Below are 12,226 nucleotides of genomic sequence, written 5' to 3' on the forward strand. Positions count from 1 at the left end.
TCCCTACAGGTGGCTTAGAGAAGGCTAAAAGCATTTTAGCATTTTAGGCTTTACGCACGACTTTTACCTGTCATTTATGTCAGTTCTGCTCACCTGAGTCCAGGCTCTTCAGGAGTCTGTAGAAGTTGGGGAAGTACTGCAGGTCCTGCAGCCCATCATCTGGGTTCACCTCGTTGGCCTCTTCGTTCTCTCTGTCCCAGCTGTTGTCAGCTCCATCTGTGCCATCGTCCTCCACGTCCCTGTCCACCTCGTCCTCACGCTCATCATCGTCTTCGTCGGCCTCATCGTCGTCCTCGTCGTTGTAACGTCGTTTGGGCAGCTCCCACGTGTCCTGAAAAAAACAAAATCAAATCAAACCTCGACATCTATATTAAGTTAAATTGATCTTTTTCTTTTTTTTTAATTTTTTTTATACCAAATTGTCATCTGAGTCCTGCTCTTCCTCATCTCCTCGTGTTTCCTGGTCGTCGTCCTCCTCGTCCTCAATCTCATTTTTCTTGGCGTTCTTTGTGATGAGGTCTTGCAGCGCCTCGGCGACCTGGTACTCCAGTGTGTCCGCCTGACTCTCTGTGATCTGCACAACGACACAGACACAGGTGGCGTCACTGACAACCAGTAGGTGGGGACAAAAACCCAGAGACCACATCAGAGTCAACGTACCAGCCCCAGTTTGAGAAGTTTGGAGATGATCCTGTCGAACACGCCTCTGTCGTCCTCTTTGTAGATCTTGTTAGCGATCTTCTGAACGATATCTTCTGCTGTCAGTGGAGTGCCGTCGACCTGATGGAAACTCTCTGGGTCATCTGAGAACGAGAAGGAGGAAACACGGATGTTCCCAAAACTATTATTTATTTATTGCAAATATTTTTTCTTTGTTCCTCAATGCGTTACAGGCAGAGCAATTAAATCGTCTTCCGCTAGGAGGCAGCAGTCGGCTGTGAAAACTAAAAAAAAATAAAATAATCAGAGCTGTTAAAGAAGCTCTTTGTGCGTGTCTTTCTTTAATTCCTGCCAGTATATCAGCGTTTTCTTCAACTAAACAGGAGTGCATTTTTAGTAAATTTAAACTAGAAGATTATTATATTTCATTACATATATTTTTGTGAGATTTTTCTTTGGTGGGGGGGCGGGGTTTTTCCTGATTATATATTTATGGTGTGGCTCAAAAATTGTGAAACTGTGAAAACGACTGAATCTTATCTGAAGGTCATCAACGTCCTGTAGTGGAAGTCTGACTCGTCCTTATTTGTTTACGTGAATGTTCTTGAACAACAAAGTCACGTCTTCATCCACTCGGTGTAACCTGATGAGCTGCCTGTTATTGGCAGGAAGAACCAATGAATCAATGAAGTGACGCCGAGACCCTTCAGTTCTGAGTCACCTCACCGCAGGGACGTGGTGCTGACGGTGAGGGCAAATATCCAATGACATCCTCCTGCAGGGAGCTGTGTGCTGATGTCATCTATCCAAGGTGCAATACATGTTTAGTGTACTGCAGTACTGTAAAATTACACCGGGTACAGCAGCCTCCAGTAAGGCAGGTAAGAAGTAACAATAAGTTTCTACAATTGCAATAGAAATGGCGAAAAAATAATTGTGGGAATCAACCTTTAATAACAACTGAAAATTTGATAGTGTGAATCTTTGCAATTCTCACCAGTGGACACCGGAGGCACTGTTCAGAGTGTGGTTCCTCTGGGACTTGAACACATGACCTACTGCATGTAAGGCAGGTGTGTAAAGCAGACAAATACCCTGGCTACGTAATGTTTTTTCAACCGATTGTGAACCAAAAATAATTAATGTTAAGCAAAAAAAAAAATAAATAAAAAATTGTGTTATATAAAATGATTTCTTTTAAGTACCATGATTGTCTCTCGGGTCAGACGTTGGGCATACCCGCTGTTTTAACAAAGCTAATTTACAAAAAAAAGTTCCCAATGTGTAAAAGAAAACTTTTACCCAAAAGAAGCAAACATGACCTCTGCATTTTATCCATCACCAGAGTCAGCAGGGGGCAGCACCCGTGTGTGGTGATGGTGCCATGCTCGGAGCACCTCAGTGGTAACCTGTCAGCTGGTGGACTTGAACCTGAAACCTTAGGGCCCAAGTCTGCTTCCTTAACCACCAAGCCACTACTGCCCCTAGTGGGCAAAGTATTTATAATAATAGACCAGCCTGACTGGACTGTCATCACAGGGACAAACCTCCGCCTCGTAGTTAAAGAACATTGTATTTTTCAGCTTTGTCTACAGCAGCGAGTGAGCGGCAGATATTTTCTCTCTCTCTCTCTCTCTTGCCAACATTCTTGTCTTTGTCTCTCTCTCTTTTCCATTCACGTCTTCTCTCAAGGTCACTCTAAAATACCCGCCTTGACCTAGTGTTTCCAGCACAGATTGCTGCGTACCCTGGTATTTATCGCTGGTGACGCCGTTCTTGGTGGAGTCGTAGTCCTCGGCCAATCGTCTGGTCTTGGTGGAATCGGATTCATCAGGAATGTATTGATCCTCCTCCTCCGACTGTTTTCCTGTGGTTTGCTTTGATTTCTGGCTGTCGGCCAGTGACTTCAGCACAGTCAAGTCATCGCTGTCCTGACGCGGCGCTGCGTCCTTGGCCGCAGCCGTACGTGAGCTCTCTGAAGGTGGAGAAAAAAAAAAAAAGTTAAATGCAGAAACACCAGAGATATTAGTCTGTCACGTGACTCTGCTCTGATCCCTGGGATTTCTCATTAAAGAGGACGCCTTACAGGAAGTCAGGAAACATGAGTCCACGCAGCCAGCTGAAATAAAGTCAGTCATTGATTGGAAAATAAAAACCTAGGTTTCTTCTTACCAGCTGCCTGGATCGCGGCCTTCACGCTGTCCGCCTCAGCGATCTGTGGAAATAATGAAAATTAAACAGATAATTTCCTGCGGTCAGTCTCTGGTTCATCCTGTTTATGTCACGGGTCACCGTGGAAACGAACCCACCTGCTCCTGGAGAGGCTTTTCTTCTGTTAAGTCTCTGATGGACATGGTTTTATCTGACCAGGAAAGAAGACGGCGTTATTTCAGCGACATTTCAATATTAAGACAAGATGATTTTATTTATTTATTTATTTTTTATTTTAAATCTGATTCTGAGGTCAACTGTAGTAAAATCAGACCCAGTAGGATTTTTTTTTCTTTTCTCTTTCTTTTTCTTTTTGACCACAGCCTGAAGACGATTTTTCTTAAACCATCAGCAGTGGGGTGACTATATTATTTAAATTATTAACTACTGTATTTGCGCAAAATATATTTATATATTTTTTATTTTATGGCCTTTTATTTCTCTTGGTATTTTCATTTGAATGCTGCTTGGCATCACCAGGCCTTTCCTCCAGGAAATGTTTTATTTTAGTCAAGTTCTAAAAAGAGGAACTGAAAGAAGTGACCACTTCAAAATAAAATGCAGGGAAACATGATTAAAAAAAATAAAAACAACTATTTTTAAATGTAACTGTTACTTTAACTTTTTTTTTTTTCTAAATGTAACTGTTAACTTTTTTTTTTCAATGACGCCCAACCCAGTACTGGTCCCCAACCCATTGGTTGAGAACCCTTGCTTTAGGCTACCTGGAAAAAACAAATTGCCCCTAAAAAATGGTGGCAACTTAAAACTGCAATAATACTGTACGAGTCCCACGTTTCATCATCTACACACGCTGCCAGCATTACTCCATGTGGGCTGCACTTCACGTGGCCCATATAATCATCGCTGCTCCTAGGTTTTATACCTATGGTCCATGGAGACCACGCACATATTTAAGGTCATCTGTCTTTAATAGAAATTCTCAGGTGGACAGTCTGTAATCTTGGTTGTTGACCATCGTCCAGACCAATGGGATCGTTACTGTTTCCACAGTTCACCCGAGAAGAAACTGGTCTTAATCGGATTATCAAAAAAAAGATTAAAGCGCGACCAAAATAGACCAGTCAGGCGGACTAACACCGGGACCTGTCCCTGTCCCTGTCCCTGCAGAACCCCGGCGACACGGCTGTTTTCTTTGTCTTTTATATTAACTTTTCCCCTACTCTTAGGTTAACAGTGGTATCTAGTTACTACTTCGCTAGTACTTGAAAATCTGGACAGAGACAGCAGAGAAAGTACAAAAGAAACGATCGAATTTTCCTGCGATATCGTATTTCTGTTGTTGTTTTTTTCTTTTATTGATCAGACAAAAACTGTCTGTTTTTTTTTGTTTTTTTTTGCTAACATATAATAAAGTACCATCTTGACAGTTATTGTCTAGACTCACCCTCGGCTGGTGCTCTCGGGGTAGGGAAGGCTGATATGTGGCTGATCACAGTCAGGGTTAAGAGCTGAACCAGGACCAGCAGGTGGCCGTGGTTGGTCATCCTGGAATAATGTTGTCGGCTGCCTGTAGAAGTCTCCAGGCTGTCTGGGGTCTGGTTCTCAGGTCTGGTTCTCAGGTCTGGTTCTGAGGTCTGGTTCTGAGGTCTGGTTCTTCTTTATGTCTCCTCCGGTGGCGATGGAAGAAGCTGGAGAGAGCGCTGAATGTGCGGACAGCTCCGCCGCGCTCCAGCCGCTGCTGGTGCTGAAAGTGCCGCAGCTTTGGCCGCTCTGTCTGCGGGTGGAGGGTGGATGAGAATGGATGGATCCGCGCCTGTGTCTGAAGCCAGGTCACCTTTAGTTTAATTATAAGGCAGATAAGCTGAGCTCGTCAGGCCCCATGTGAGCCACAGCATCACCTGCTACGGCAGTAATAGAGATCTGTACGAGCAGAGACCTGCCCCCTTCTGGCTGCACGGAGAAAGAGGAGGAGGAGAAGAGCAGGAGGACGCTGTAAAAAGTGTCCATAATATTACTGACTTACCAAAGTCACCACACAGATAACATTTTGATATTAAATATTAAACACATCCACAAATTTCCTATTGTCAAATAAATATAAATTATAATTTTATATATGACATTAACTTAATGTCCACACAACAAGATGAACCTAAATTGAATTTAGTTTCTTACTGTTGAAATTGTAAATCAAAAGTTTCCTTATCCAGAACCAGGATGAAAACCTTTGACCTTTTTGCTGTAAGGCACCTATAATAACCACTGAGCATACTGTTATAAAAGCATTTTTATCCGTCTGAAATTCCTCTGTATCTCCATAGTCTAATTTGTCAAATATATTCATTTGCTGTATATTCTGACCTGAGTGCTGTCTGTTCTTACAGCAGCAGAATACGCTGCTGATCTGTTCATTTAGTTCAGTTTAACGGAGCAAATCAGCTGGTGATTCAGCAGAGGCTCCTGTGCTGCTGACGGGGCAAAGACTCTGCTGAATCAGGAGCGTCGGTTGAATTCCCTCTAAAAATCACTGCTGGGAGAAAACGTCTTATTTTGCCTGTCTCTTACTTTTAGTTCGTTTGTCCGGTAATAATTAATTATTCTCTCATTAAGTCAGTCTGTTTATTGCATTAAGTTAGCATTTGACTCAACTACACAAAATAATAAACAGTTTATTTACTGTGCGCTACTGGATGAATAGAATGTGACCCCATGGCAAATATATGTATATATACATGTGTACACTTATACAGCTATAAACATATATATGTATATATTTTTTATATATATGCATACATAGATATGTGTTTTTAGATGTATATACATGTATGGATACATATACAGTATATGTATGTATACTGTACATGTGTTTTTTAACATCCTAAATTGTGTAAACTGTGTCTTATTTCTTGCAGTGTGAGGACAGGAAACCCCGCCCCCTTCCCTGCGTCACTGACAAACCTGCGTCATAGTTGTAGATCTTCCACTGATCAGCAAATAGAAACCTTTATTAAAAATCCCTTACAATTAGTCACACAAACAAAGGGGAGACGATATATTAGGGCACTTTATGACCGCGCTGCACTTTATGAGCTCGGTGTTTTTCTAACGAGATGTGGGCCGCGTGAATGGGTGTCTGGTGAATGGAACTGCATGTGTGGACTTGTTAGGTCAGTGTCCAGAGGACAACACAGACGCCAAACATAACACGCTTCAATTCCCTGCTTGTTTTGTTGGACTGCAATGCAGAAAAACAAACAAAACAAAAACAAAACTTGAACTGAAGTTTGTCTTAGCGACTGTGTAGCATCACAATGTAGCAACATACTGTAGCTAAAAACAAAAGTTCGGAAATTCGTGAAGTATTACGTCAAATGTGGTTGTGAGCAGAAAATATAAATATAAAAATATACAGTACCGTATATGAGAGTAGTCGTCTAAATGTTAGCTAAATATATAAATAAGTAAAGCAAAAACTAATACCAACGGCCAAAGGCAAAGCTGAAAATTAGCTAGGTAGTTAGCTATAAGGTTAGCCACAAATGATCGAGTGATTCAATAGGTTCTTAAAAACGGCTGGAGTTAGTCTAAAATGCTATTGGTCAAAAAGCAGCAGCTTCTCGGAAATACCTTAAATGTAGACAAAATAGCAAAACGGTTAATATGATAAACCAAACCTTGAGGATAGATAAGAAATACCTAACAAACAAACAAAAAGGGTCAGAAACAGCACAAATAAAGAACAACAAACAAAAAAGGGTCAGAAACAGCACAAATAAATAAATAAATCTATATGAAGACAAAATATATACAATTGATGAAATAATTGCCCTTGAAAAAATAGCAAAAATAGTCAGAGACAGAAATTGTTAAATAACATGCAATCTAGAAAAAATAATTATAAATGAACCTATAAATGTTAAAAACTTGAATAATTATGACATACAGTACGTGAGATGTACAGTATTACTCAGTAAAAAGGCTGTTTATATTTGTTTTGTTTGTCTTGTTATTCAATATCAGTTGTTCTCTTCCCCACTCATGTGTGGGAGTGAACTGTTGTGTTTGACTCTGTCAAAACTCGGAGACCATTTGTGCGTTTGTGTGTGTGTGCGTTTCTCTCCTTCCACATTCAATGTAATATTTCTTGCACCTTTCCTTCTTATTAACCCCTGACCGTCACTCAGTGACTGGACCAAGTGTCAGTGCTGTGCAGTAACACAGAGGCAGAAATCAATTCATCTGCGTCAGTTCTTGTCGACAGACTCTAGAGACAAGTCAGAGAAAAGGTTTGTGTGGGCGTGCAGAGGCGTCCACACAGGGAGACCATACAGTTCTGTAAGGTCTGCTGCAGAGTGAAGAAAGAAGCACAGAGAACACACGCTACACACGAAGCATTTTGTAATCGACTGGATTTATTTATAAGGTTGAAAATCCCATAATACAAAGGTTACATTTTTTACTACAGAAAAATAAAATAAATGCTCTTGACATTTGAATCAAGTTTAAGCTTGTTTATCCTTCACACAAACCAGGGAGTTACTGCAGAAAAACATACAGTAGTTTATGGTTCAGGCCGTCATAGAACTCAAAAAACCAAGTGTCTCGACAATAAAACCTAGTAATTAATTTAATCTATGTTTTTAATATTTATATATGTAATATTTGTTCTTAAAGGCTGAATCTTTTGTGAAGGTGGTTGGTGGTAGTAAATGTATCTTTGTTTTAAGTTGTCTTTCAGTTTATTTATACATTTTATTGTCATTTTTGTTTCTTTATTTGACCTGTTACCAAAAGACCTCCAGACACCAAATTTAACTATCCACACTGCCATCTGCTGGTAATAGTAAGTAACATCTTGACCCGTGGATTGGATTTTGAAGGAAATATCAAACGTTATTTTTTAAGGACTTTTATTAAGAACATTAAGTCATACTGTGGCTGGATTGTAAGGTCATAAAGCCGCCACATTTATTAGACTGCTGCAGTGAATTGTTTTCAAAGTATCAGAACAACCGCAACGATGTAATGACGGACGGACAGTGACCACAACATCTGCATCAACCACATTTTGACCACACCATCCCTACCACCACCATAACAAGAATAAATAATAGTGAGCATATAACAAATACAATACTTAACCCTGAGTAAGAGTAGGTTAGCGTTTACTAACTCAGTTTTAAAAAAGCGAACAATTAAATGGGTGTAACTTTTAACGCGTCCACTTTTTATTTCTCCATTTTTGGCAACTTACGTATCGGGGCGAATGTCTTATTTCTCACCTTTGTCCTTTTTTAAAGTCTGACTCCAAAGAATATCTGCTGTTGTGATGCTTGTTGTCTCCAGCAGATGTCAGCACACACCATCCATAATTTCTAACAGCGTTGGGTTCGTCGTCTCTTGTAAACAAAGATGGCGGTCATGTCGGAATGACCACATTCATTCGCATTAGTTTGATTTTGTGAGTTTTAAGCCGGGGATATGTGTTTGCTGACGTGGTAGAATCTGTAGTTCAGTCAGAAAATACTTTAAATGAATTAAGTACCGAGGGACACAGTGTGGTGCTTCACGAGTTCTCGTTCTGGTATCTATTACAACAAGCTGTTCCGCTAATCTAGTTCATTCTTCACCTCAGGGAGTATAATGTCACAACTACGTTCTTGTTCACTGCTTCACATTGAAGTTTGAAATCTTCACAGATTGGCAACTTCTAGTGACTGTTGTTCGTAAACAGTATTTTCTAAACATAAGTATAAGTAATTAGACAAAACAAAAACTTTCACTTTTAATTGCACGTTTCCCAGTTCCCTAATTTCGGTCCCACTGTTGATACTGTTGTACACACTCCGATCCTGTAGCTGGCAGTATACTTTAATGAATTGATACATTTGAAAAATGTAACAATGTCCCACCACTGGTAGACGCTGGGATTCTTGTTCAAACCTGAACTGCCATCAATTGTGTATCACTCACTTTCATATGACACTGAGGTTTAACCGTTTTTAAAGGACATTAAAAAATCTAAGTGACAGACGGAGACCTATAGGACCTCTTGGTTGGCTGCTTTCCACTGATTGATTTACAGAATCTATATCTTCTCTAATGGTGAGTGGATTGTCCTGATGTGCAGTGGGGGTGAAGGGTGACACAGTCTGCACTGGGAAAATGACCACACAACAGATTTAGTCATGCACAAAAACAGGGACCTTGACAAAGGCTCTGAAGGAGTCTTTATTACTGTGAATGTTTTTTTTTTATTCCACTGTTCACTGTATTCTCCAGAGAATAAACAAAAGAACCTGAATTGCACGAATTCCCCAAACTTCGATCTGTTATTGGTAATTTCACGTCATTTATCGTTTGTTGATTGATTTCATATTCATAGATGAATGATTTGCTTCTCTGTCCAATTCTCACTGTATGGATTGATTGGACTCCTGATCACATGACTGGCTAATGTTGATTCTTCATAGATCAGAGAGCATGAACATCAACAAGAGTTAGCAATTACTGACTGACTGACGGTGGCGTCAGATCCACTGACACCTTTGTTCTGTGGAACTTTTTTTTTACTATATTTCATTCCCATCACAGGAGATTGCCAACTGTGTGGCCCATTTCTGCAGTAGACTGTGTTGCAGCCAAATGATCTTTTGTTTCAACTGCCAATGACTAAGACAAACACATCTGCAGAGATACAATTATCAACTGAATGACCTTGAAGGTGCGGTCAGTCCATTAGTACTGCGCCACGGCGCTGGTAGCTAGCATGGAGTGTGGATGTTTCTGTTGAACGGATGTTTTGCCAACGAGTAAACCAGTCTGTCTCTGCGGTCAAGATCCGGGTCCTGCCACCTACTGGAGTTAATTTAGAAGCGCATTACGCTGTGGTTGATTTGTGTAAAGCTTTGTGACGCAGTTTAATTTGAATTCATACGTTAATACATTTTCTCCTAATGTCTTTTCTGACATGTTATTACAGACAGACAAAAAAGTAAAGTAATTTATTTACAAAATAAATAGCCCCTCATTTCCGTAGGTGTTACTCTCAGGTCAACATTAACAAAAGGTCATATGCAGATCTGAATTTCTTAATTAGAAAAAAATGTATATATATTTAATTTATTTATATAAATATATATATTTATCATAGAATATTATGGTATTTTTATTTTTTTTTCTCTTTACATTTTGTAACAATAATGTACTTATCACTATAGTAAAAAACAAAACATGTATTCTAGTTTTCTTTTATGTAAAAATACTTATCGCTATAGTAAAAAACAAAACAAAACATGTATTCTAGTTTTCTTTGCCATGGAAGGAAAGGCAAAGCTAACGATTGACCCAAATGTTCAGCCCTGGAGATTTGAGTTAAGAAGCTGTTGATCTGTCATAACACCTGAAGAAGACTCTCCTATTGTTGGATTCTTGAAAAGATTCTAGTAAAGGTTCTGGTAGAGTGGTCACTCTTTCAGGAAGCATGTAGCTGATCTCACACACACACACACACACACACACACACACACACGTCTGGTCGTGTGTAGATCTGATGATCATCATCGAAGACAGCTTCTACGATAAGCTAAATAAAGGTGAGAGAAATTGACTTTCCTTCCGTCAACCTATGACTCTCCAGCTTTTCTCTGCTGTTTATTGAGACGAGTGCTTCTGGAGCTTATCTCTGTAACTCACCAGGCTCCATCTCCACGCACACACACAGAGAGAGAGAAGCTCTATTTTTCTCCCAGACACAAATATATGGATAGAAATTTAATTGTTGTTTTTCTCTCCTGGTCCACCACGTCGTCCGTCTACCTTTTCTATTCCAACTCTCCTTCTGGGGTTTACAGAAAAGACTGAGATACAATTTCCCTCATAATCTCCGCTGCCTCTGCCCGGCTACGCCTGACTGCCTCTGTGTGTGTGTGTGTGTGTGTGTGTGTGTGTGAGAGTGTTTGCTCAGTGTGATGAGAGTAATTGAAAAACAGTGTCACGTATGAAGTGTCTCAACAGCCTCTGTGACTACGTGCATATCATTTTTTGGTCCGCTGATAGAAAATTCCTGGCATCCATTTCCAGCTGAAACATATCAACATCAACATGTAACAACGGCGTTGGAGGTTCAATATGTATAATAAATATAGAATTTCAAAGTTGGTTTTTATCTCTCTAAAGTGTTAAGACATGTCTCTAGGGCGTTTCTGATCAAAATAACCCTGTAAATAAATCTTTTTCAAAAGTGAAATGAAACTTGTTCCATTTATTGAAAGTTTATTTTTCCAAAACTAAAAGAATGTTAAAAAAGGAACAATTTTTTTTTAGACCAAGCAAAGCAGGAGCAGATCGTGTCCTGGTAGAAAAAACATTTTGTCCCGTTTTCACAGATTGTTTTAATTTAAATAGTGGACATGAAAAGAAACAGACTTTTTATTTAATGAAATGGTTGTAAGTGGTTTGTGGTCAAGGTCAACGTTCCATGGACTTGATGAATTTGAGTCATTCCAGTGCCTTGTACAGTGGAATGTGTCCTCACTGTTGTCTCCAACAATAGTCCTGAACGTCCACTTGACATTTGTCTCAGTCTGAGTCGAGCTAAAACCTTTCCCCACAATGTGTTCAAATAACAACACACCTACCAGCTCTTTATTAGAGCAAAGATAGGTGGAGAGACGGTGGGATACTTAGGTGACAGTGTGTGCCATTTGCACATGTTAAATAGTAAAATAAAAATCCAACTAATTTGGACAGGACTTACTTCTTTGTCTCCTGTTTTCACTCTCGTGCTTGTTAGCGTCGGTGCTACATTATTTAAATGTCATAGAACCTAATGTAAACTATTCTCTGTGACGTGTAACTTCCATCTATATTATCATTGAACCGTGTATTTACATTCAAAGTGCATCTAACATCTTGAAAGACACTGGACGGCTGTTACCTGAGTGCCTTTGAGCAGCGTACCATCTCAGGACCACATCAGCTGGGAGTGTTAAAAATAGTTTTTTTTGTTGCGTTTTTTTCTTCTTCTGCCATTGTCTCATTAAAAATGATTTTATTTCTGAGCTCACACCCTCCGACTGACTGAACGCATGAGCATCACAGTAATGAACGCAGCGCCACGGCCTATTTACATGACAATGAAAGCGCCTCTGCCGTCTGACTTGGTTCCGAACGTCATGTAAATGATTTATGTGGCGTGCACTTGGGCAGCCCAGTGTCAGGTCTGCTCCGTGTCAGACAGCAGCTTAATCAAACATTCCACCACAGCTTCAGTTCTGACCTGGGGTCGGCACTGATCTGCTCCCTGCGTTTGAGCTGCGTTTGAGTCTAGTCATCCACCAGATGTGTTTGTCAACACTGCGGCATACATTCACATATATATACATATATA

The 12,226-nt window shown here is 40.0% G+C and overlaps 1 protein-coding gene across 1 annotated transcript in view; it reads right to left on the minus strand.

The window, feature by feature from the left end:
• Positions 1-4,785, minus strand: part of scg3 (secretogranin III) — a 12,660-nt gene extending 7,875 nt beyond the window's left edge. Inside the window, exons 1-7 of the mRNA XM_025055649.1 lie at positions 4,280-4,785; positions 2,970-3,022; positions 2,833-2,875; positions 2,408-2,635; positions 661-803; positions 416-574; positions 94-331 (exon numbers count right to left, since the gene is read on the minus strand). Of these exons, the coding sequence (XP_024911417.1) occupies positions 94-331; positions 416-574; positions 661-803; positions 2,408-2,635; positions 2,833-2,875; positions 2,970-3,022; positions 4,280-4,379 (964 nt within the window). The 5' untranslated portion in view covers positions 4,380-4,785. The remainder of the gene's footprint in view (positions 1-93; positions 332-415; positions 575-660; positions 804-2,407; positions 2,636-2,832; positions 2,876-2,969; positions 3,023-4,279) is intronic.
• Positions 4,786-12,226: the final 7,441 nt, after the last annotated feature.

Source organism: Cynoglossus semilaevis, chromosome 5, assembly GCF_000523025.1.
Source record: "Cynoglossus semilaevis isolate Cse_v1.0 chromosome 5, Cse_v1.0, whole genome shotgun sequence".
NCBI lineage: Eukaryota > Metazoa > Chordata > Actinopteri > Pleuronectiformes > Cynoglossidae > Cynoglossus > Cynoglossus semilaevis.